Source organism: Chinchilla lanigera, unplaced genomic scaffold, assembly GCF_000276665.1.
Source record: "Chinchilla lanigera isolate Chin_1 unplaced genomic scaffold, ChiLan1.0 scaffold00019, whole genome shotgun sequence".
Taxonomy (NCBI): domain Eukaryota; kingdom Metazoa; phylum Chordata; class Mammalia; order Rodentia; family Chinchillidae; genus Chinchilla; species Chinchilla lanigera.
In genome coordinates, this window is record NW_004955420.1 from 24,592,380 (window position 1) to 24,618,805 (window position 26,426).

Here is a 26,426-nt window from a genome sequence, read left to right on the forward strand (position 1 = left end):
GCAGCAGCTGTGGAAGTCTTCTCTCAGGAGTACCTTTACAGGTTGTGATAAAAATACAAATACTGCTGCTGCTGATGCCATCCAATGAAAAGGCAGGCTTGTAAAAATGTTAGAGTGTGTCCCTTATTCACCTAACTCACTGCACTTGGTACTGCATGACTTCTGGCTTCTATTTTTTTTTTCCTTCTGGTACCAGGAATCAAACTCATGACTTTGCACTTGCTGGGCAGGCGCTGTGCCACTGAGCTAAATCCCCAGCTGTCCCCTCTTTTTTTTTTTTTTTTTGAAAGAGGGTTTCACTGTGTAGTTCAGGCTGGCCCAGGCCGGCCTCTCTCACCACCTTAGCCTCTTTAGTGCTGTTATTACAAGGGTGCACCACCATGGCTGCCAAAGTGGAAACATTTTGAATTGATTCAGGATGTTGAGGCAACCAGGACAGTGCAACTAAAGACATTCAGAAAGAGGACTTGGAGAGCTGCTTCAGAAAGTGCCAAGAAGGATGGGATAAGTGAGGGGCAGTATTTTGACGGGATTACTGATAATGCATCTTTTACGGTATTCTTTTCTTTTTGAGGAAGGGTCTCAGTATGCAGTTCAGGCTGGCCTTGAGCTCACTTTGTAGCCCAGGCTAGCCTTGAACTCGCAACAATCCTCCTGCCTCAGGCTCCCAAGTGCTGGGATTAGAGGTGTGCGCCACCACCCGCCCCAAGCTCTTTTTTCTTTTTAACTGGCAATAGAACTCAGGACCTTGAGTTTGCCAGGCAGGTGCTGTGCCACTGAGCTGTCTCCCTAGCCTGTCTTTTTTTTTTTTTTTTTTTCTGGGTCCCAGGAATTGAATTCAGGACCTCACACTTGCCAGGCAGGTACTACACCACTGAGCTAAGTCTCTGGCCCCTATATTGTTTTAATTTAAATATTGACTACAAGTTTTGTTTTTGTTTTTTTTTGGTACCGGGAATCAAACTCATGACCTCAGGCTTGCCAGGCAAGCGCTTATGCCACTGAGCTATATCCCCAGTCCTGACTACAATTTTTGATCATAGGTTGTTCCTTTGTTCCTTCCTTCCTTTTTTTGAGGAAGGGACTTGCTATGTTGCCTGGGCTGTCTCAGTGCTTCTTCTTCAGACTTTGAAATAGCATGGATTATAGGCATGGACAAGTACAAATGGTCCACATTTCGTCGTCGTTATTATCATCATTACTGTGATTAGTTTGGGAGACTGGGGATTAAACCTGGTGTCTTTGAACTGAACTATACTCTCATGCTTTTTTTATTTTGTGTTTTGTTTGTTTTTGTTTTCTTCCAATGTCAGGAATCGAACTCACGACCTTGTGCTTGCCAGGCAGGTGCTGTGCCTCTGAGCTAAATCCCCAGCCCCTATTTTGTATTTTGAAAAAGTCTCACTAAGTTGTGAGTTGCTCAGCCTAGGTGTGAATTTGCAGTCCTCCTGTCATCGAGAGTATTGGGATTACAGGTGTGCCTCAATCTTCCCCCGGCTCATCGTAATTATTTTTGTGTGTATACATATCCTTGTTTTTTTTTAACTTCCTTTACAGCAAAGAGCATGTCTCAGACATTGTAAACTTGCCACAATGCCTGTGCCGAGGCACTAGACAGTAACCACTTTCTCCTGCAGCAGTCACACCAGTTGTTGAGTCCCTGTCTTTGTCTTGCAGTATGTTCATGCCGATGCTCCTACCAATAAAACGCTGGCTGGACTGGTGGTACAACTTCTTCAATTCCAGGAAGATGCCTTTGGGAAGCATGTCACCAACCCAGCCTTCACCAAACTACCTGTAAGTAAATTTCACTTTTTACTTGTTGCATCTCCCTTTCTGTACTCTTTGCCACTGACAGCCTGTGGAATTAGGAAAAGAAAATGGTGGATTCGCTATGGAATTTCAGCAACAGAATTTTACTCCTTTTTAATAGCAGGAAGCTGCTTTTGAGGAGTCACTGAAGATGTATTGCTGCAGTAATCACTGTGGGACTTAACCTATCATACTGTTAACTTTTTCCTCTGTTTTTGCAGTGTTGAGTATCAAACCCAGGGCCTTGCAAATGTGAGGCCCATGTTCTCTGCTTTTGTTGAAAATATTGATAGGCGTTTTTTGCTTCCCTCAGAATTCCTAATCACTTAACATTTTATCCATTTGCTTGATCCTTCTCTTTTCTGTGTGTGCTTATAGTTATTATTTCCTGAGTCATCTGAAAGCTCCAAATTTCTTTTTCTCAATTTCTTGTTCTTTTACATTATGGACTGGATTAGATTATATTAGGAACTGGCTGAAGGTTTTAATTGCTTGCAGTGCTGTAATATATTGATTGAGCCACTATCAAGTATAACATAATGTAGAATAAAATTTACACATAACATATACTGTATATGAATCAATTATTTTGGTATTCTGAATTAAGAATATGCATGTCTTCCAAGGGGTACTTACCACAGAGGATTTTGTTGTGAGAGAGGGTCTCATAGTGTAGTCTAAGCTGGCCTTGAACTCAGATCCTTCTGCCTCTTCCTCCCTGTGTGGGCCACCATGCCTGCTTGACTAACAGGGCTTTATTTGTGTTGTATTTCATTCCTGGGCACTAAGCCATTATTTACTTCCAGATTTTAAAGCTTAGGGAAGAGTATTTTTAGGCAGAAGCCATAATTAAAAATAATTCATGGTTTAATGCCAGTGAGACCAGATGTACTTCTCTTTCCTCAAAGTAGTGTTCATCGTTTTCCAAGTGGAAGGGATTGATGTGATGTGTCGTAGTGGTAAAATGGATGAGATAGTTAACAAAGCTAAGAATGTTTGAGTGAAACATAGAAAGTCTTTGCTTGAACTTTTTTTTCCTGAATAAGCAGTGATAGTATGAGATAGTTTTTTTTTTTTTTTAACAAAGTGGGACTTTACATGCGGAATCCCAAGTTACACTTGGCTCACAGTGTGTGCTCTATAAGATGATAATTGAGAAGTTGGACTTGGAAAGGAAAAAGGATCTAATACTAAAAATATTTTTTAACCCTTCAAATAAAAATGATGGCTGGGGGAGGCTGAGGCATCCACCGGGGCTTCCTGTCGTGCTCACCCAGGCAGGCAGGATAGCTGTTTGAGGCTAGCCTTCATCTAGGTAAAGGCCAGGCTAAGCTACTAACGAGACCCTGTCTTGAAACAAGTGGTCTGTTGTGGAGCTACAAATCTGAGTTACTTCAGTTTTCTTTCTCTTGTTTTCAGTTTTTAATTTCTGGTGCTAGGGGTTGAACCCAAGGCCTCTCGTGCACGCTAGGCAGGCGCTTCCACTGAGTTACACCCTCAGCCCTGTTGCCAGCTTACAGAGTAAAGCAGCTGCTGTTACCGTTAATGTGTATGCTGGTTTTCCTTCTCCTGGGTAAATAACTTGGGTGCAGAATACTTTACAAAATTGGGTGTGTCATTTTCTGGCCTGGGTGCATCATTTTACATTGTGTTTATCAGTGTGAGAGTTCCACTGCCTCCATGTCCTTGTCAGTGCTGTGTAGGGTTAATCCTTATAGTCTGAGCCGTTCTGGTGGGATCTCCTTGTAGTTTTAATTTGCATTTTCTCAGGGACTAATGATGTTGAATGTTTGTGTATCTTCTGTGAGTGCTTTTTCAGAAAAGTTATTTGGTCTGTGAGACTACCCTTCATTTGGAGACTTGATGGAGCTGTACTTGCAGGTGTGCTCGTCTCCGGGGTTTGTTACCACAGGGTAGGAAGCATCCCTGGGAGCTTCCTTGTGTGCTTGCCCAGGCAGGCTGGGTCTTGTAGCCCTGAGGAGGTGCAGTGCACGTGGGAAGTGGAAGTGGAGTCTAAGGTCTGAGGTTGTTACTGGGGGCTGGTGACAGGAACCTTCTGTCCAGCACGCACCATGTCCCAGACTCAGGAATCAGTGGGTGTTTCTTGTAAAGCTTATCGTCTCCCCAGTCTGTGCACTCATCTTTTGTATCGTTAACTGGCCTGCTGGCATGGGGCGCACATCTGTGATCCCAGCCCTTGGGAGGCTGAGACAGGAGGATTGCTGGGAGTTCCAGGCCAGCCTGAATTATAGCGTGAGAAGGGGATGGGGATTTAGCTCAGCGGCACAGCGCCTGCCTGGCAAGCTCAAGGTTGTGAGTTCAATTCCTGGTACAGGGTGTGGGGGGTTATAGAGTGAGACTGTGTCTCAGAACAACAGAAAAACACAGTTAATTGGCTAGCAACAATTTGTGTGAGATTTTCTAAGTGCCAGCTTTGAAATTAGGCCTTAGTGAAGAGAGTCCTGTCAGGCCTGCTGTGGTAATTATTTTCTGTACTAAAGAATTTTCTGTTTGTCTTTTATTGATACTTGTTTTGTTTGGGGGGTGCTGGGGATGGAACCCAGGACACTTGTGTGTGTTAGGCAAGTGCTCAGCCGTTCAGCCTCTATTGAATATTTGAAACTTTTTTAGATAATCCAGTTACAATTTTTTTTTTTCCTGTGGTGGATGTGGTACCCAGGGTCGCACACACTTGGCAAGGGCTATGCTACTGAGTCGCATCCGCATCCCTGTTACAAGCTTTTTATAGTTTGTTTATTAGTTTCGATTTTTTGAAGTAAGGTCTCACTATTTAGTTCAGGCTGTTCTGGAACACACTGTGTAGTCCAGACTGGTTTTAGACTGCTGTCAGTTTTCCTGCTTCAGGTTCCCAAGTGGTGGCATTACAGCGATGCACCACCATGCCTGCTTCAAACCCCAGTATTGTAAGACTTGTGATTATCAAATCCAAATACTTTAGTTGACACTGAACCCCATGACCTTTAGTTTTCTGTGCTATCTGTATTTTCTGGCTGCTGGTCCACTTCAGTAGCATTAGCCAGCCCTCACCCTGGGCTGGGAACTAAATAGCCGTGACCGCGCATTCTCTAACCTTGTGGGAAGGCTCTTGCCTTGTGCCTCTATTTCCTGGAAAATGTTCTTTGCTTTACTAATCCCATGGGGAAGCTGTGAGAATCACAGTGTATGACAGTGAAGCTCATTGAAGTTAGGGTGGAAGAATTGATACTAGCTAAGTAGTTTACAGAACTTAGAGCTGAAAATAGATTACTGGCTTGTCCTTGTTGGTTGAGAAGTTTTCTTGGAAAATGTAAAAGTGTAAATGGAAGGCGGGTACATTAAGACTTGTGTGCTCGTTTGTACCGTGAAGAGCCACAAAGTTGATTACATACACACAGGCCACCGCCCCTGCCCCTTCCCTTGCCTCATGCCACCGCGCCTTTACCCATGGTATCTCAAATCCTGTTAGTAGGGAGGCAGGCGTGACCCCAGACTCCTACCTCCTCACCTATAACAGCATTATGAGTAAACTTGGCAAATTCATCTTTCCAATGACTAGCACATTACTAGCAAGCAAAACAGGCCTTATGTTGTGAAGTCTGACTTCATAAAGACACAGCAAGTGCTAATAACTGGCGAGGAGGAGCATGTCTGTTGGTAGGGTCCATAAATGACTGTGCTACAAAATGGATATGAAGAGGTAAACAAAAGCGTGGAGAATGAGTACGTCCAAGAAACCAAGAAAGGTCATGCAAAGTCACAAAATATTGACTAGCTTGCCTTGTATACAAAACATCTCTGCTCTATGTTAAAAAAACCTCTGTTCCAGGCCAGATGTGGAGGCAAAGGCTTGTAATCCCAGCACTCAGGAGGCTGAGGCAGGAGGATGGCCAAGAGTGTGAGGCTAGCCTGGGCTCCACAGTGAGTTCAAGACCACCCTGGACTACACCGCGAGAACCTGTCTCAAAAAAAAAAAAAGAAAAAGAAAAAACAAAAGTATACCTCTATTCTAAAAACCATCTTTATGGGTCTGAAAATATAAACTGTCACACAAGAGAAGATATTTATAAGTATTTCTGACAAATCACCAGTGTGCAGAATACATGACAAAAATTCCTTATACTAATGTGAAAGATATTACCAAATTAAAAACAAAACAGAAAAAAGGGTCCAGGCACTAAATCCTTGCTATTCCGAAGGCTGAATCACAGATTCAAAGGCAACTGAAGATGCAGATCACTCAGAGTTCACGGTCTGAGGTGGGGTCCTCTGCCCTCCGACATCACTTGACAGAGTGGACTCCCGAGGTCCTGAACAGTACCTTAGGCAGCTGTTGGCAGTGGTGACTTTTGTGTCAGAGTTGTCACCTGTAACAAAGCCAATAGCTACTTGATCTGTAAACTTGGTGAGGAAGGTAAGTCGCTGAAAGAAATGGAGGCCAGAGGCTTTATTCAGAGTTTCTCTTGGTTTCAAAAGGAGTAGAGATAAGGACACCGCAGCACAACTGAAAGTGTGTTAAGTATTACCGCTGATTTCTCTGCGGTTCGTTCAGCTGAGCAGAAGCTTAGATGGATTACATAAGTAGGAAGAGACCACTGACACACACCCAGGAGGACAGGATTAAGCTTCCAGTTTAACAGCCAAGTATAAATACACAGCCAGCTATTCAGAGTGGTGAGCTCACACAGCTGCGGGAACAGCCGGCTGGAGCTGGAGCTGCCCTGACTCCTGCACTCTAACTAGGGCACATCTGCCACACTCAGCACCATGGCTCTGGAAAGCCCCAATTTTGCTACCTGTTCTTAGGTTTCCCATTATTTCTCAGAAGAATGTAGCACCCAGTGAGGGCGAGGCCTCTGCCAGTTGCAACCTGGGGTACATAGAATAGGTCCCGGGGATACAGTGAGTGCTCGTGGGTGTCGTGAGCAGTCGCAGCCTGAGGTGCATAGAATGGGTCCTTGGGGATGCAGGGGATACAGTGAGTGCCTGTGGGTGTCCACTCCCTGACTATGACTTTCACCTTTTATCTAGTGGGTTCGGAGCTGGTTCTAAGGACCATCTCTAATCCCAAATCTCTTTCCTTGTAGGCACGAAGAATCTTTTCATTTATGGAGAGTGCAGGTTTTTTTTTTTTTTTTTGGTCTTTCTGACACAGGGTCTTGCTGTGCAATTCAAAGGCTGGCCTTGAGCTCACTTTGTAGCCCAGGCTGGTCTTAAACTTGCAACGATCTTCCTGCCTCAAGTCTCCTAAGTGCTGGGATTACAGGAGTGTGCCACCGTGTAGAACGGTCTTAAACTCACTAGGCTGGCTGGCTAGCCTTGAACTGGAGGTGATCCTCCTGTCTTAGCCCCTCAGATGCTGGAATTATAGATGTGTGTCCGCATTCTAGCTGGAGAATTCAGTTCTTTAAAAAAATGCCTGTCCCCTGTTTGTTCTTTCGTTTGTTTGAGATGGGAGTCTTACTGTGTAGCAGAGGTTGGTCCTGAACTCCCACTTCCAAATTTGGAACTCTCATGCCTCAGCCTCCCATTGTGCTGAGGTTATATAGGAATGTGCCACCATGCTGTGTTCTTTCTTACTATATTTCTGGGACAGAATCTTGCTGTTAACCCAGCCTATCCCTGGACTTGCATCCTCTTGCCTCAGGCTCCTGAGTAGTTGGGGTTACAGTGTGTGCCAAGATGCTCAGCTTTGCCGCTGAGCTAAATCCCCAGCCCCCTTCCCCAGCCCCTGGCAACTGCTTGTTGTCTCTTAATGTTTGTACCATGTCATTCTTTTCCATCTATTGTACTGTAAATTTTAAAGAAAAAGTACATGGCAGGCTATTAATAACATTAAAGTTCTGGTTTTAGTGATCATTAAAATTACTAACTAAGCTCAGTTACAATCTTTCTATAATCTGAAGTAAGGTATCTGAAGGAAGAAAAATTGCCAGGTATGGTGGCATATGCCTATAATCCCAGCTCTTGGGAGGCTGAGACAGGAGAATTGTGAATTTAAGGACAACCTAGGGTACATGGTAAAAGCGTGTCTCAAAAACATAAAAATCAGCTGGGCATGGTGGCACACGCCTATAATCCCAGCACTGAGGAGGCTGAGGCAGGAGGGTCGTTGCCAGTTTGAGACCAGCCTGGGCTACAAAGTGAGCTCAAGGCTGAACTGCATAGCGAGACCCTGTCTCAAAAAGATTTAAAAAAAGCCAAAACCATAAAATCTACTGGTGTACTAATATTTTTTTTATTCCAAGGGAAAACCAATGTTAGAAATTGTGTATAACTGAAATTTTTTTTTCTGAAATTTTGTATTTAAAGGGTTTCACTGTTTTGTCCAATCGTGTTGCTTTTTTTGTTAAAATAGGGTCTTGTTGTTTAGTTCAGGCTAGCTTTGAACTCACTATGTAGTTCAAGCTGTCCTCAAAGTCACTGTGATCTTCCTGCCTCAGCCTCCTGCGTGCTGGGAGTACAGGCATATGCCCCATGCCCAGTTAGTGTTTCCTTTTGAAACAGTTTTTTTTTTCTTTCTGGTGCATGTTAGGCAAGCTGTGTACCAATGAGGTACTGTACTTTCCCATCCTTAAAATTTTTTTTTTTTAATTTTTGATTTTTTGAGACAGCATCTCTCTTTGTAGCCCAGGCTTCTCTTGAACTTGCAGCAGTTCTCTGCCTCAGCCTCCCAAGTGCAGAGATTATATCACCATGTGTTTTTAAAATTTTGAGGCAGTCTTGCTGAGTTGCTCATACTGGCTTCAAACTTGAATCCTGTCTTAATTCCTGTCTCCTTTCTTAGTAGCTGGGATTCCACACATGGACTTCTGGGCCCAACAACATGTGTATTTTTTAACTGATGCTTTTTAAGATTGTTTATTCAAAAATAATGTCAGTGCAGTTTAAAAGGAAACATTCTTACAAATTTTTAGAAACATTTCTTCATATCTCTTAAAAGCTGCATGTGGTGGAACATGTCTGTAAACCAAGAACTCCGGGAGGCTAAAGCAGGAAGGTTGGAAATTCAAGATCAATCTGGGCACTTTAGTAAGAGGGCGAGACGTTATCTCAAAAAAAAAAAGGGTCTGGGGATGGAGCTAAGATGGAAGGCCCTGGCTCAATCCCCAGTACTGAGGAAAAAGATTTTAAAGAGGTTATTAAGTTAGCTCTTACTTATATCTTTGATTTTTAAAATTTAGAATTTAGATGCATCATTTTGTCAATCTTTTTTTCCTCACGTGTGCTTTGTGTCATTTTCAGGCAAAGTGTTTCATGGACTTCAAAGCTGGAGGCACCTTGTGTCACATTCTTGGGGCTGCTTACAAGTATAAAAACGAACAGGGGTGGTAAGTTTGTGATATGTAAGTGTTTTAATGTTAAATCACATTGTTTTGTTTGGTGTTGGAGAATTCTGTAAGCGTAGTGGGACTGAGTACAAGGTAAGTCGTGTTATATTAAGAGCCCTGATGTACTTTGTTTTACATGGAAGAAAAATGTCAAACACTATTATGTCTACTTTTTTTTTGTCTTTTTGAGGCAGGGTCTCGCTATGCAATTCAGGCTGGCCTTGAGCTCACTTTGTAGCCCAGGCTGGTCTTGAACTGGCAACGATCCTCCTGCCTCACCCTCCCGAGTGCTGGGATTACAGGCATGCGCCACCACACCTGGTTTATTATTTCTTTTTGATAAAGTTTTGGGGCTTTCTTGTTTGTTTTTGGTGCTGGAGGTGGACCCAGAGCTGGACACAGCAAGAAGTGGTTTTCCTTTGGTGCCTAACTTATTTTACTTAATGTGACATCCTCTAGGCTCATTCTTGTGACAAATGACAGGATTTTGTTCTTAATGACCAAGTAAATAGTATCCCATTTTGTGTATGGGACACGTTTACTTTATCTGTTTATCTGTCACTAGGTATATTTAAGGTTTGAGTTCGGACTTGCTGCAGTGCTCTAGTCACACTCGCCCAGCATGCACAAGACCCAGTGCGTTCCATCCTCAGTGCTGTGACTGAAGAGAAAGGTTGGAGTAAACATGACAGTGCAGGTGTCTGATACGCTGAGTTCATTTCCTCTGAGTATATAGCCATTGATGAGCTCGGCCTTCGTTTATATGTTTCATACATACTTTTCTTTGGTGGTCATATCGGAGACTGAACCAAGTACCTTCTCAATGAGCCACATCCCTAGTGCTTTCTTTTTTTTTTTTTTTCCTGAGGACTTTCTATGACTTGTGTTTTAATTTCTTCCTCTTTTTTTTTAGGAGACAAGGTCTCATCGTGCAGTTAAGGCTGGCCTTGTACTCACTGTGTAGCTCAGGTTGGCCTTGAACTTGCAACTATCCTCTTGCCTCATTTATGATTTTTTGAGACAGGGTCTCTTTTAAGTTGCCCACCTGGCTTCAAACTTCTGCTGTCCTCCTGCCTCAGCCTCCCAGACTGCTGGGATTATTGGTGTGCAGCACCGCACCTATTTAAAGAATGGGTGAAAGACTTGCATGCACATGGCCAGTAGCTATATGAAAAACACTCCACAGCGTGGAGTATCGGAGAAATGCAAGTCAGAACTATGATGAGGCATCTCCTCACCCAGCCAGGCCGATATATTAAAAAGACAGACTGCCTGGCTTTGGTCTGGAGGTGGTGCTAGGGTCTGAACTTAGGACTTGGTGCATCCTAAGCAGTTGCTCTGCCATCATGCTACATTCCTGATGAATTTTACCTGCTTTGAAATCAGCGCTGTATTCATTTACTGTTAATAGATTCTGGGTTTTTTTTGTTGTTGTTGTTGTTTGACAGGGTCTTGCTGTGTAGCCCCGGCTGGCCTTGAATTCATGGCAGTTCTCCTGTCTCAGCCTCCAGTGCTGAGATTTCAGGCATGTGGTAACAGGTGGCAAGAGTTTGCATATTAATTGCTTACCTGCATATTAATTGCTTACCTGATGAACTGTTTGCAAATATTTTCTCCTATCCTATAGGTTGTCTCTTCACTGTGTTATTGTTCCTTTGCTGTGCAGCTTTTTAGCATGATGTAATTTGGTTAGTTTATTGCTTTGTTGCTTGTGAACGGGCAGTGGTTTTGACATTCCTAGGTCCATATAGTTCATGAAGGAGAGGTTACTGACAGCCAGGTTCAATAAAAAAACAAAAGTATATGTGCCGGCATGCTGAATGCCTGGGTATTTGTTGATCATTATTACAGTTCTAAACAGATTCCTGTATGCTGTGATCATATTTTATGCCCTTGAAAGAGATATATACATACATATATATATATATAGAGAGAGAGAGAGAGAGTTGTTTTTTTTTTTCTTTCCCCCTGTACCAGGAATCGAACTCATGATCTTGCGCTTGCCAGGCAGGCGCTGTGCCGCTAAGCTAAATCCCCAGCCCCCTATGTGTTTTTTTTTTTTTTTTTTTTTATGTCTTTTTGAGACAGGGTCTCGCTGTGCAGTTCAGGCTGGCTTTGAGCTCTCTTTGTAGCCCAAGCTGGTCTCAAACTCACAATGATCCTTCTGCCTCAGCCTCCCGAGTGCTGCGATTACAGTTGTGCACCACCACACCGAGCTTTCAAAGAGATTATTGAATGAAAATGTTTTGTTTCCATTTTTTGCTTGGCAGTGAGAAATTAAGCCCGGTATACATAAAGTTTAAAAAAATTTTCCTAATATGGAAAGTGACCTTTTATTTTTTCCTTTTTTTTTTTTTTTTTGGTACTGGGAATTGAACTCAGGACCTTGCACTTGCCAGGCAGGCCCTGTTACACTGAGCTGTATCCCCAACCCTGTCTTATTCTTTTTTGAGACAGTGTCTCACTTTAGAGTTGACCTTGAATTCATTGTGTAACCTGGGGTGGCTTTGAACTTGTAGCAAGTCCCCTGCTTCTGCCTCCCTAGTGCTGGGATTACAGGGGTGCACCACACCTGGCCCTACATTGTCTTGCCAGCAAGATAGTTCTGTTACCGGGCTGTAGCAGCAGTGTGCACAGGCTGTGTTACGAATGTGAAGGAAGGTGGAAGTTGCTTCACAGAGGAAGTGACTTGGGGACTGACTCTGGAAGCGATAATTTCCAGTTCGCTTGTGGACAAGCTACAGAGTTTAGAAAGAACGTTTTGAGATGTGGAGAACATCATCTCCAGGATAAAATAGGCTACCATGCAAGTTAAGTGTGTAAACTCCAGAGTCCTACCTCCTCATTCTAGAAGTACATGGTAATGGTTTAAAAAGCTACAACTGAGATCGGGGGCTATAACTCCATGGTAGTGGGTCTGCCTTGCATGTGAGAGACCCTGGATTAGATTCTTAGCAACTGCTCCTACTTTCAAATTACTGTAGCTGATGTTTGTTGATCACCTACCATGTATTAGGCAGAAGCACCCTGCAGAGCTGTACCGTATGTACCTCATTTCACCTTTACAAAAGCCACAGTACACTGTTACAGTCATGAAATTGATAATTGAGTAGTAAGTTGTTCAAGATTACAGAAATGGTGGTGTCAGAATTGGAACCCAGAGCAACTTGAGGCCCCAGTCATTGTTCTTACTCCCTGAGCTCTGTTCCTCTCCCTGGATACTGGTGTTTAAAGAATTAAAATGGAGACAAACCCAAGTAGGTGTTAAGTAAAATACATGGAGGATGAAACCTAAGGCTTTGTAAACATTAAACTATTTGGAATTGGTTCAGAATAGGTTAAGCCAACCCCAGAATGTTAGGCTTGGGTGGTTTAAAGAAATAATGGGGAAAAATTTTAGCAAGTCATCATTAATAGAGATTCTTCACCACATTAAGGAAAGCAGTGGCCTCAAAGATCAATTTTGCCAAGAAGGTGGACATAAAGACCAGAACAGTATGGAAAGGATTTATAAGCTACCTACGGATGAGGAGAACCTTGAGATTAGATGGGGGAAGAGGAATGCTAAATGGAGGACATACAGTTAAAGGGGTTAAAGATGATGGCGGCCCAGCTGTCTGTCAGTCCTTGTTCCTAGCTGAAACCTCTTTACCAGCTGCGTTTCTATCAGCCTTCTGCTCTTCTGAGCTCTGACCAGAAAATCCCATCAAACTCAGCTCGCAGTATTCCAGGGCTGCTTCTCCAGCCAGCATCTCCAAAACTTTCCAAACTCTTTCCCCCAAGCCAGTTTCAAAGGCTTCTGAGCCACATTTCCAGGCAGCGTCACAGTGACGACCCCTTTGCTGTGGTACCGGTATCTGCTTGGTTACTTTTCGCATTGCTGGAACAAAATACACAACACCCAGAAGTTAAAGGAGGAAAGGTTTGTAGCGGTTTCATCCCACAGTCTGCTGGCTCCAAGGCAGGGGGCAGCACAGCAGAGGGGATTGCAGAAGAGAAACACTCCAGGCAGGGAGGGCAGGAGGCAGCAACCCTTCCTTTTTCCTCGATTTACCCCATCCAGGCTGCAAGCCTATTTATTGGTTGGCGCCACTCATACTCAGGTGGATCTTCTGTCTTCAGTAAATCCCTCAGTCACACCCAGGTCTGCGCTAAACAAGTGGTGGATGAATCATGCACCCATAATCCAGTATTACACAACCGTGATCCAGTCACCTCCCAAAAGCCCCACCTATGAGCATATGAGGCTTTAGGGGGACGTCTAGATATAAGTCAGTAAGCTGTAACAGGTACTTTACTTTTTATTGGTACTTAACGGTTTGGGGTATCCCCCACGCGCACATAGTCACAGACTAAGGGATAATCTCTGCCCTAGTACATCACTGTGGCCAGTTGGAAATTTTACTTGAATAAATCTCATCTTTTTAGTTTAGTTTTCGTCCCTTATTTTGGTGGTACTGAGAGTTGAACCCAGGGGACCCATGCATGTTAGGCAAGCACTGTACTAGAGCTGCCCCAGCTCTCTTGTCTGTTTAATAATATATCTTACAACTGTTAGGATTAAGTATCCAAGATGTTTTCCTTTGTATCAAAGAGAACACATAGGCAGAGTTGTTTTTTTTTGTGTTGTTTTTTTTTTTTAGTACTGGTAATTGAACTCAGAACCTTGCACTTGCCAGGCAGGCACTTGTGCCACTGAGTTGTATCCCTGGCCCCGCATAGTTAAATTTTAGCAAGACTTTTTTGTTTTTGTTTTTGTTTTTGTTTTTTGAGACGGCGTCTCCATATGCAGTTCAGACTCTGCAGGACATGGTGGTACACGCCTGTATGAATTCTCTGTGTAGCCCAGCTTGACCTTGAACTCACAGTGATTTTCCTGTTTAAGCTCCTCTTGCTTCAGCCTCCCAAGTGCTGGGATTGCAGGAGTGCACCACCATGCCTGGTTTAGCAAGACTTTTAAGTATATATAAAGTAGATTAAACCTTACTTAAAAATATCTTTGCCTTTGGATTTGTCCAGTATTTTTCTTTTATATAGAATGTAAAATGTTACAAGATTTCAAAGAAAATGAGGTGCTTTGTGAAATTTATACTCCATTTTGACTGATACTATATTCTTTTTTTTTTTTTTTTTTGAAACAGGGTCTCACTATGCAGTTCAGACCGGCCTTGAGCTCACTTTGTAGACCAGGCTGGTCTCGAACTTGCAAAGATCCTCCTGCCTCAGCCTCCTGAGTGCTAGGATTACAAGTGTGCACCACCATGTCCAGCTGATGCTGTATTCTTACACTTACAGGAGAATACATTAATGCATTTTGTAGAGTGCTGTTATAACTTCCAAATCTTTATATTCATTTGCGTTGAATTCTGGAATCAAATTTTTACCTGTGTTTAAGGTGGGAGACAAGCTTGTTAATGATTTTGTTCTCTTTTAGGCGGAGATTTGATTTACAGAATCCATCCAGAATGGATCGTAATGTTGAGATGTTTATGAACATTGAAAAAACATTGGTGCAGGTAACTGTGAAAGTTAGATTATTACACTTTTTTAAAATGCACTTTCAGTTCCATCACTGCCTACATTGAATTCCAAAAGGCCAAAGGAAAAAAATTTTCTGAAATAGGTTGTTTTGTTATTTTTATGGGTATTTGGGGGATTACAGCTAATGAGTGATCTTGTCACTTGGAGACTATTCTTAAATTTCTGGTGTAATAATCCGTGATACCATTATTCTACTCTACCCATTCTTTGAGCCCCTTTTATTTCACTTAGTGGAAATGACCTCTCATCCTGTAGTCACTTCACTTTGCAGTCATTTTGTTTGTTCCATAGTTGTGACATAAGTGTAGATCTGCCTTTGCTAACTGAATTATAACCTGGAATGAGAGAATGCTTAATTGCTTTTGTCGTGTCTCTAGTTTTTTTGTTTGGTGGTACTGGGGTTCAAGTCCCAGCACGTGGCAAGTATTCTGCCACTGAGCTAGATCCCTAGACCACTTTCCTGATATTTTATTGACTGGTAATTTATAGTGATCACTAAAGTAAACTTCTGGGGAAATGTAACAGGCAAAAATTAATTTGTGAAAGTCATTTGACCATAGACTGTTAACTTGGGAAGTAATTTGATGTGTTTTGTCGGTTGAATTTCAGTCTTGGAGGAAGGTGTTAATAAACATGTTTTATTGATATTTTTATGATTAGAAATTGGAAGAAAGAGCTATAATTTCCTCCCAAGTTAAAGATGTAGTTGAATATACTACATTAGACTCCTAAGGTAAATTTAGCTATGATTGGCTAGGAGGATTAATCTGGCAGTATGATTGGTACCTTAATGAAAAACTTGCTGAATTTCTTTAGATTATGATTCTTAACATTTTTTGCCCAGGTGCAGTCAGCAGCAGAGGACGGGTTGTTTTTTTTTTTTTTTTGGGTTTGGTTTTTTTCCGGTACCAGGAATCGAACTCACGACTTTGCGCTTGCCAGGCAGGTGCTGTGCTGCTGAGCTAAATCCCCAGCCCCTTAGAGGACAGTTTTAAATGACCTGCTGAAGTAGCTGTTTTATTTTCACTTTCTATATCAGGTCGCCTCTCCCTAGTTTAATAACTATTAAGTTTCAATGCCAACTTTGCTCTCAGGGCAAGGAATAAATAATGTTGCACAGCTTAAGAACCAGTAGAATTTCAAAGCCTGTTCTTCATTCCTCAGAACAATTGTCTGACCAGACCCAACATCTACCTCATTCCAGACATTGACCTGAAGTTGGCTAACAAATTGAAAGATATCATCAAACGACATCAGGTAAGAGGCCCGGTCACTTCAGAAACACGGTGCATTGCTAAGTCCGTGAGAAATGTCAGTCACAAGTATCTTTGGGTTTCTTTCTTTCTGTCTTTTTTTTTTTTAAGGTACTGGCAATCGAACTCAGGACCTTGTGCTTAGGCAGGCAGGCACTTGTGCCTCTGAGCTATATCCCCAGCTCCTATCTTTGGATTCATATGTCTGCATATAAAGACAGCTTCTTCTCTTTGGGTTCTTAGAGTACCGTTTGGTTTTGAAACCTGATTTTTAGCTTAGAGTAAAGGCACTGGAATGTAGTTATCATAGTCTTGTAAAATATACTGAGGGAGTGAAGGAAACTAGTGTATTTTCCCTCACAGAACTAAATCATAGAAATCACAAAGTCAGAGAGTTCATGACACATTTATTGCTAAGAGAAGGCGAACTATACTTAGAATAAAGACATCCCTCTTCCCCATCCAATCATTTGTATGCTATTTATGTTTTTTATTTTAATTTTTTAGTTACTATCTATGTGTGAGTATGTGTGTGTTACCTGGGACCTTGAGCATGCTAGGCAAGTGTTCCACTACTGAGCTACATTCCCCAGTCCATTTACTTGGTTGTTCTTGTTTTTCAGATAGAATCTTGGCTATGTTGCAAAGGCTGAGTTTAAATTTTTTTTTTTTTTTTTTTCTGGTACCGGGAATTGAGCTTACGACGTTGCGCTTGCTAGGCAGGTGCTGTGCTGCTGAGCTAAATCTCCAGCCCCAGGCTGGGTTTATTTATTTATTTATTGTTTTTTTCCGGTACCAGGAATCGAACTCATGACCTTACACTTGCCAGGCAGGCGCTGTGCCGCTGAGTTAAATCCCCAACCCTACAGGCTGGGTTTAAATTTATAATATTTCTGTGTCAGTTTTACAAATAACTGGGACTGTAGATGTGCACCACTACACTGGGCTGGAAAGTAAGAGTTCTTTCTAGTCATTTTTAAAGAAATATATATGTAGCTATATGTCGTGATGCATGCCTGTAATCCCAGCATTTGGGAGGCTGAGGCAGGAGGATCACCATCAGTTTAAGCCCAGCCTGGGCTACATAACAAGCTCAAGGCCAGGCTGAACTAGGTAACAAGACCTTGCCTCAAAAAAATACACAAACTAGACAAACACACATATAAGTAGAATAAAAAGCTGGGCATGATGGTATAATTCTGTAATCCTAGTAGGAGGATTGCAAGTTTGAAGCCACCCTGGTCATTTTAGACTCTCTTAAAATGAAAAAGGGAGGGCCAGGGATGCAGCTTAGTGGCGCAGCACCTGCCTGGCAAGCACAAGGTCCTAAGTTTGATTCCCTATACCAAAAAAAAATGAAAAGGGGTTAGGGCCATAACTTGGTGTAAAGGCTCTGGGTTCAGTCTCTGGTAGTGCAAATATGTAATAAAAATTAAAATCTGCTCTCTTCATAAGCTTATGTTTTGACTCATTTAGAGCTGTTTTGTGATATTTTAACCTCCTAGTTTCGTTTTAGGCTGAAACTTTAGGTTTCATATGTATCTGCATATATTTCTGTCATTAATGACATATGGGTAAACTAATAAAATACAGTATGGTGAACTAGCAGAGAATACGCCAGGTAGAAGATAATTTCTTTTCTTTTTTTTTGGGGGGGGGGGGTTCTGGTAATCAAACTCAGGATCTTGCACTTGCCTGGCAGGCGCTTATGCCGCTGAGCTATATCCCTGGCAAGATAATTTCTTGAAGCATCATTTCTGTAATGTAGTTTTTCTGGGATCGGTTGGGAACCTTCATGAAATAGCTTTATTTTTTTCTGCTGCACAAGAGATTGCCATTTGAAATGTTTTAGCACTCAGTAAATATCTTTTTTTTTTTTTTTTTTCCTGTGAGACAGGGTCTTGCTATGCAGTTCAGGCTGGCCTTGGGCTTACTTTGTAGACCAGACTGGTGTCGAACTTGCAGAGATCCTCCTGCCTCAGCCTCCCGAGTGCTGGGGTTACAGGCATGCACCACCACATCCAGCAGTAAATATTTTGTATGTTCTGAAAGCAAAGGTTTCAAGTATGGTAAATGCAGACCTTGTATCATTTTTGGCTTACATATGACATCCTTGCCACCAGCACAGATGGGTAGTATAATTAAATTGTCTGATGGGGCAGTGTGAGGGCCATTTCTTTCTGGTAGCATTATGACTTTTAACAGATCACTTAACCTTTTGTCTTTTGGAGTATTTGTTTATTGGAGTGACTCAGGTATTGTAGCTTCATTAAAAGTGGTGCTTAGAGGGCACAAATGGAATAAACTAACCTGCTGGTTCTTGCCTTTAAGCTGAAATCACTTATTGCTGTAAAATCAAGCTTGAAAGAGTTTATAAATTTTTGTACAATTAAGGTAAATGTTTACCTGTGCTGTTTCCTAAGAGATATGATTTTGTAGGTTATGTGCTAGGGATACTCTCAAGAGGAATGTAAGAGTCCAGCTGGATCCATGGAATCTTTCTTTGTTCCATTTTGTTCTGTTTTTTATTTCGGCGGTGCTGGGGGTTGAACCCAGTGCCTTGCAAGAGTCAGAGTTCCATGCCTGAGTTCCGTGCCTAGCCCGTAGACCCATAGGGAAGAGATCTCAGCTCTAATAGTAGTGCTGTTCCTGAATACCGGTGATCGGGGCTTTCCTTGCATTTTAAGTGCATTAACAGCACGCACTGATTGAGTGCTTACATTGTACCTGTCACCAGCCTTAGTTCACTGCATCTATTAGCTCAGTCCTACGAAGATTCTTACGATGCAGGCATTATTGTTGCCATTCTATTTCACCAAAGGTGATGATACATTAAAATGTCATACAAGTAATAAATGACTATAGTTCCAACCCAGGACTGTCTGATGGGCTCCACAGGCCAAGACCCTAAATCTGTTTGATGTATTCATGGAATATTGGCACTCCTCTCCCACCTCTCGTGATGCTTAGAAATGTACCTGCACATTGCAGTGGTTAAGAATTCCTTATCTTACAAGGTAGTCAACTCTAAATAGGTCCAAATTTTTGAGTTTTTCTCAGATGAAGCATGAGTGTGTTTGTATAATTATAATGGTTGGTAAATATTCTGCTAAAGAAAAAAACTCTGGGAATGCATTTAGATACTACTTATAACTGATTGTAAGATTTTCCACTATTTTTTTTGATGCAAGGTCTCACTGCATCGCATAGGCTGGCCTTGTATGTCATGATCCTCCAGCCTCAGCTTGGCTGCTTAATGGCCTTTATTTTTGTCTGTAGGATGAGCACCTTTTGGTCTAAATTGCTTTCAAGTCATCTTGTCGACTATACGTAGTATTTGAGTTGTGGTCTAGCTATGACTTACTTCAGTTTCTTGGTTACTCCAGCATGGCTTAAAACTACAGTAGGTGCATTTATACATGTGTTGTTTCGGGTGTCCTGTCCTGTGTCGTAGAGCTCCCTGCTCAGTGCCATAAACCTTCATGGATTCACATCACTTATTTATGATAGTTTATTATGGATTTTGAGTAAGTTTAAGAATTAATTGGTTGAAATAGAGTACTCACATTACTGATGAGAGGTAAACAGAATGAGCTAAGAATTAAAGGCAGAGCATTCTTCATCTGAACTCCGAAACCTCAAATTAGATTATCAGAAAGTTTCAGATTATGGGACATTTTAGATGTTTGGATTAGGAATGCTCAGCGGGTAGAGTCTACGCAAGTCATCCAAAATCTGAAGAACTCAGAAATACCAAGCACTTTGGTCCCAAGCATTTTGCTTTGGGGAGACTCAATTTGTATGTATGCAGACCATATTTTTTGTCATGTTAGTCACCCCTTCTCTTGATTAACACTAATAAATATAGTCTTAAAATGTGAATCAAGTAATGTTTTTTATAATTCTTATAGAATTTGTAGCTAACATCTCTAGTAGTTTTTATGCTTTATTTTCATGTTCTTTGTTGATTTACCTTTCAGGGGACATTCACTGATGAGAAGTCGAAGGCTTCCCACCACATTTATCCATACCCTTCCTCACAAGAGGATGGTAAGTTCGCTCTGGTTGTGAACTGATCAACTCATACGCGTACCATAAGGCCTTTAGATTGTAGCAGAAGAGGTTAACATCCTATAGCTAGCTTTTGCTTTATTTTTAAATTATATATATATATATATATCGCGTACCATAAGGCCTTTAGATTGTAGCAGAAGAGGTTAACATCCTATAGCTAGCTTTTGCTTTATTTTTAAATTATATATATATATATATATATATATGTTTTTGGAGACAGGGCCTCGCTATGTAGTCCAGGTTGGCCTTGAACTCTGTAGCCTAGAGTGGCCTTGAATTTGCAGTAGTACTCCTGCCTCACTCACTTTCCGAGTGCTGGGATTTACAGGCATGCACCCCTCATGCCTAACCCTAAAAAGTGACTTTCAATGCTGGGTCTGATCATGCATTGCTTATAATCACAGTACTTTTCAAGGCTGAGGCAGGAGAATCACCATGTTCAAGGCCAGCTGGGGCAATTTGGTAAAACTGTGTCTCCAAATTAAAAAAAACAAACCAAGATACCTAGAGTTGGTAAGTTGCTGCTGCTTTATTTCACAGTGCTTTCTGGATAGGCAGTAAATTAGAGGGGAGTGCCGGAGTCAAAGGGCATTAAATGATGACACCTCCCCTCCCCCACCTGCTCCTTAAAAAAATAAAGCAAAACAGAACAAAAGGGGATGTAGCTCAGTTAGAAGGCCCTGGGTTTTTATCCAGTTTTGGCAGGGTGGAAAAGTGACTTGTAAGTATCAAAGCTTTCTTAGTGCTTGGATTAGGGGCATGTGTCACCACATTTGGTTGAACTGGTTTTTGTTTTTTTGAGACAGGGTCTCACTATGTAGTTCAGATTGGCCTTAAATTTACTATCTAACCTAGACTGGCCTGGAATTTGCAGTGATCCTCCTGCCTCAGCCTCTCAAATGCTAGGATGATAGGCATATGCCACCATGCCTGGTTTTAATTATTGATTTGAAAGATGAATTTTTTTTTTGGAGTTGGGATTTTGCTGTATAGTTTAGGCTGATCTTGAACTCACTGTGTAGCCCAGGCTGGACTCAAACTCATAGCAGTCCTCGTGCCTCAGCCTCCCAAGTGAAAGATGATTTTATTAATGGAAGATTTTCTGGACTTACAGTACAGCACCTGCCTCGCAAGCGCTAGGTCGTGAGGTCAGTCCCCAGTACTGGAAAGAAAAAAAAAAAACAACAACTGACTTTGTACTAAACACTTCCACAGGACTGAGTTGGAATATACAGCATAAATTATTAGACAGGAAATAAATCTATAAGGTTGCACCAAATTGAGTTTTCTGGCAAGTATATTATGCCTGCAGGATATGAGAAGCCAGATTATGTCAGATTCAAGTGACCAGTAACCCTTACGGGTTTTTGTTTTTGTTTTGACTAGTGTAATTATGCAGCAGGTGTAATAGAAAATTAAGAAGTACCGTATATTGTTAAAGAATGCATGAATCAAAAAAGAAATTACAAGGAAAATAGAAAGTCTTTGAGATTAAATAATAATAAAAATGAATAGGGCTGGGGATGTAGCTTAGTGGCACAGCACCTGCCTGTCAAGCATGAGACCCCAAGTTCAATTCCTGGCATACACACAAAAAAGAATAATGCAGTATAACGTTAAGTTTTATAAGATACGAAGAAAGCAGCTTTGCCTAGAGGTACATTTATATGAATATAGTAGGAAAGAAGAAGGGCTGAAAAATCCATGTCCCAGACATCTTTGTCAAGCAGTTGGAAAAATAATAGCACATTAATCATAAAGACACGTATATTATAAAGAAAGCAGAAATTAATGAATAAGAAAATACATGAAAATGAGATGCTCAGCTGTGTGAAATGGTTCTTAGAAAAGACCAATAAGGTCAGAGGAGAGAAGAATGCGAAAACAAACATCAAAAGCGAAGGGTGGAAGGAGAGAACGTGTAATAGACGGGACAGGCATGAAAATGTGATCTTAAAAAGAGTTTGATCATTCTGTGGGGGTCTGTGTGTGTGGGCGTCAGGTCTAAGACACGGTTCCCTGACGGCGCTCCTCTGAGGTGAGAGGCTTACGCTGCGTGCAGTGTGCACGGTTACTGTACCCTGTGTCCTCACCTTTCCTTCCCGTTAGGTGTTAGCAGCTGGCTTCCACTAGATGGAGGTGCCGGACGGTTGTGTGTTTGAGTGCTCGTTCCTTGCTTACTCTGTATCCCCAGTGTGGCTTGTAGAAAACATTCGTGTGATTGAAACCCGGACCCTGCACGTGTTCAACCTCGAAGACACACACTTTGCCTTGTGTTGTGAACTTGCGTTTTTGCATTTGTTCATTTTGTTTTGTTTTCTAGACAGACTTGCTCAGGCTGGCCTCTAACTTGTGATTCCCCTGTGTCAGCCTCCTGAGTACCTGGGGTTAGAGAGTTTTAATATATTGATGCAACCTTCTATGTAGGTATAAATCCCATGGTATATAATTGTTTCTAATTTTAAAAATTTTTTTAAATTTTTGCTAGCCATCGTGTGCATGCCTGTAATTCCAGCACTAGGGAGGCTGAGGCAGGAGGATTGCCATGAATTGGAGGCCAGTCTGGGCTACATAGTGAGTTAAAGGTCAACCTGAACTGCATTAGTGAGACCTTGTCCCAAAAATACAAAAGAAAAAAAAAAAATTTTTTTTTTTTTTGAGACAAGGTTTTGCCGTGCTGCTCCGATTGTTTCCGACCTCACGTGCTCAAGTGTACAACTCTCCTGGTTCAGCCTTCTGAGTGCCCACTACCCACTACAAAGCCTGGCTCTATAACCTTTTACTGTGTTGTTGAACTCATTTTGTTAGTTTTTTATTGAAGTTATAAATCAGGAGGACATATTTTTGTTTGTATTTTTCTTGTAATATCTTGGCTTTCACCTCTCAGGAAGGAGTTTGCTACTGTTTCCTATTCAGTCCTTAGAAGAGTTTGCAAAAGATTGTTAATTTTTGTTTTATGTTTGGTAGAATTCTACAGGGAAGCCATTTAACTTTGTGTTTTTTATTGGGAATTTTTAAAATGACTGGTTGAGTCCTCTTACTGCTTATGGGTATATGCATATTTTCTTCATAATTTAGTCTAGGAAGGTTGTATTCTAGAAATTTATTCATTTTTTCTAGGTTATCCATTTTTGGGGCATTGCATTGACCACTACAACTTCTTAGGGTCCTTTTTGTTTGTTTCTCTTTTTTTTCCCCTTTCTCCTTTAGAGACTGGGAATTGACCCTAGGGCCTTATGTATGCTGGGCAAACCAGCTGGTGCTAAGCTACATTCCCAGACTTTTGTTTTGAGATAGGGTCTCAGTGGTTTGTCCAGGTGGCCTCAAACTTGGCGTCATCTTGCCTCAGCCTCTTGTGTAACTGAAATTCCAGACATACACCACCGTGCCCAATTGATCCTTTTTCTGTGGCTTTAGTTGTAGTAGTTTCTCCTCTTTCATTCTGATTTTTGTTGTTTTGTCTCTTTTTTTCAGTCATTATAGCTGAGTAAGGGCTTGTCAGTTTTATGAATCTTTTCAACAGTCTTTTAATTGTGTTAATTTTTCCTTTCGTTTTTTGTTTGTGCTCTTAATTTTTATTATTTCCTTACTTATGCAGAATTGGGTTCAGTTTCTTTTTCTGGCCCTTTAAGATATTGATTTGAGTTTTTTTTCTCTTTTCTAATGTATTTATTGCTGTTAAACTTCCCCTTTAGCACTACTTTTCCTGCATTCATGTGTTTATTGGTTGTTTTCATTTATTGCAAGATTTTTTTCTAATTTCCCTTGTGGTTTTGGCCTTGACCTGTTTGTTCTTCAAGAGTGTCTTTTTAGTTGTTGTTGTTTTTTTCCTTTTTTCAAGAGTGTCTTAATTTCCACCTATTTGTGAATTTTCTAGTTTTCCTTTCACTGTTAACTCCTGATGTCATTCTCTTGTGGTCAGAAAACACAGTTGGTGGGATTCTAACCTTCTTGTATTTGTTAAGAGTTGTTTTATGTCCTAACAAGAAATCTCTCCTGGATTAAGTTTTAGGTGTGCTTATTAGGAAAATGCGTCTTCAGCTGTTCCTGTTGTGTGTTTTGTACATGCCTGTTTGGGCATCTGTGGTGTTGGCGTGACCTCTGTCTTCGTAGTTGCTGTGATTGATCTGTCTGCTCCTGATAGTGGATATTGACATTTCCTGCTGTTGTGCTGCCCTGTTTTCCTCTTGTTGTTTGCTTCCGGTTTTGGGGTGTTCTACTTGTTTAGGAGCACTTATGTCTAGTTAGTATCTATCTTCCTGGTGAATTGACCTTTTTATGATGTGTTCTACTTTGACTCTTCTGACAATTTTAATTTAGAGGCATTGTCAGTATGGCTACTTGTGCCCTATCAGTCACTGGTTTGTTTTTTTTTTTTTTTTTTTGGTCTTTTTGAGACAGGGTGTTGATATGCAGCTCAGGCTGGCCTTGAGCTCACTTTGTAGCCCAGGATTGAACTCACAACGATCCTCAGCCTCCCGAGTGCTGGGATTACAGGCATGCGCCACCACGCCTGGCACCTGTCAGTCATTATTTGGACAGAATAGCTTTTCCTAGCCTTTACCTTTCTTTCTTTCTTTTTTTTTTTTTTTAATTTTTTTTTTTTGCCTTTACTTTTCTTGGTCTAAAGTGAGTCTTTTGTACATAGCATATTTTTACACCTTTTGCTGTTGTTTTGTTTTCTGTTGTATTGTTTTGAGAAAGGATCTTGCTATGTGGTCCAGGGTGGTCTCAGACTCACTGTACTCTCCTGCCTCAGCCTCCCAGATGCTGGGATAATAGGCTTGCACCACTAAGCTTGGCTTTTTTTTTTTTTAAAGACAGAGTTTTACTCTCGTTCAGGCTGTTCTGTAGTGTCTTTTGATTGGTGGTTTTCACCACTTATAATTAACCAGAGAGAAGGATTTAATATTGCCTTTTTAAAAACTTATTCTTCTTGCAGTTATTTTACCCTTCTTTTGTTCTCTTGCTACATTTTATTTTTCCCTCCAGTGATTTGGTTTGATTCCTCGAGCTTCTGATGTTTTGTGTGTTTGGTGTTTTGGTTTTTTTTTTTGGTACCAGGAATCGAACTCAGAACGTTGCACTTGCCAGGCAGCAAGCATTTTCTTGTTAATAATTTGCATTTTCTTGTTAATAATGGTGAGCTCATGTGCTTTTTGGCTATTTATATTTCAAATCATTTGCGTACTTTTTAAAGGTAGATTATTTGCCTTCTAATTATTGAGTTCTAAATGATATTTTTATATTTACAGTTTGGACTAGTTTGAAACATGAAATTATGTTTTGAAAAAAATTGGTTTTGAGTAGCATATCACCATCTTTTGGGTTCTCATTGTTTTCTTAAGTACTATTACGGGGGCTGGGGATTTAGCTCAGTGGCAAAGTGCCTACCTGGCAAGTACAAGGTCATGAGTTTGATTCCTGGTACCAGAAGAAAAACAACAACAAAAAAGTTTCAGTTAAGTACTATTATTTGTTAAGCATCTATTTACACACAGCTAATTGTATTGATTATGTATCCTTTTCTCTGTTTAGTACTGGGGGTTGGACCCAGGTCTTCATACTGAGCTACATCCTTAGCCCATTTTTATTTTTTTATTTTGTAATAGTCTTTCAGGTTGCTCAGGCTGCGCTTGAACTTCAACCCTTCTGCCTCACCCTCCCACAGTACTGGGACAATAAGCATGTTTCACTGCCCAGCTGATTTTACATTCTTAATTTGTGAGTCTTGCCTTTCCGCCGAAACTGCCATCTCCAGGAATTTGCCAAAATGACAAACACGAAGGGAAAGAGGAGGGGAACCCGGTATATGTTCTCCAGGCCTTTTAGAAAACACAAGGTTATTCCTTTAGCCACACACATGTAGATCTACAAAAAGGGTGATACTGTAAACATCAAGGGAATGGATACTGTGCGAAAAGGAGTGCCATGTGTTACCATGGCAAAACAGGAAGAGTCTACAGGGTTACCCAGCATGCTGTTGGCATTGTTGTAAACAAGCACGTTAAGGGCAGGATACTTGGCAAGACGATTAATGTGAGTATTGAGCATAGTAAGCACTCAGTCGAGTTAGCTTCCTGAAACATGTCAAGGAAAACGATCAGGAAAAGAAGGAAGCCAGAAAGGTACCTGGCTTCAACTGAAGCCCCAGCCTGCCCCGGCCAGAGAAGCGCACTTTGTGAGAACCAATGGGAAGAGCCTGAATAGTTGGAACCTGTTCCCTGTGAATTCATGGCATACTAGGGCTGGAGCTCTGCCATTCAACACCTAATTGGTGACCAAGTGTTGTAGGCCCTACTTAAAAATAAAGAAATCATCCTGTGTTACAAGGATGGTTTTCTTAATTAAACAGGTATGTGGAGCCTTTACCTCAGAAACAAATATTGGAGCAGATTTTCATCTTATCTAGTTAGTT

General features: G+C 41.4%; 1 protein-coding gene across 2 annotated transcripts in view; it reads left to right on the top strand.

The window, feature by feature from the left end:
• Positions 1–1,677: 1,677 nt before the first annotated feature.
• The window catches only part of Smarcc1 (SWI/SNF related, matrix associated, actin dependent regulator of chromatin, subfamily c, member 1), a gene marked incomplete at its 5' end in the record, with an annotated part of 135,052 nt that continues 110,303 nt past the window's right edge, over positions 1,678–26,426 (top strand). For both annotated transcript variants that reach the window (XM_013513379.1, XM_013513380.1), the window contains 5 exon segments: positions 1,678–1,797; positions 9,055–9,140; positions 14,575–14,656; positions 15,846–15,938; positions 19,915–19,984. In XM_013513379.1, coding sequence (XP_013368833.1) covers positions 1,678–1,797; positions 9,055–9,140; positions 14,575–14,656; positions 15,846–15,938; positions 19,915–19,984 — 451 coding nt within the window.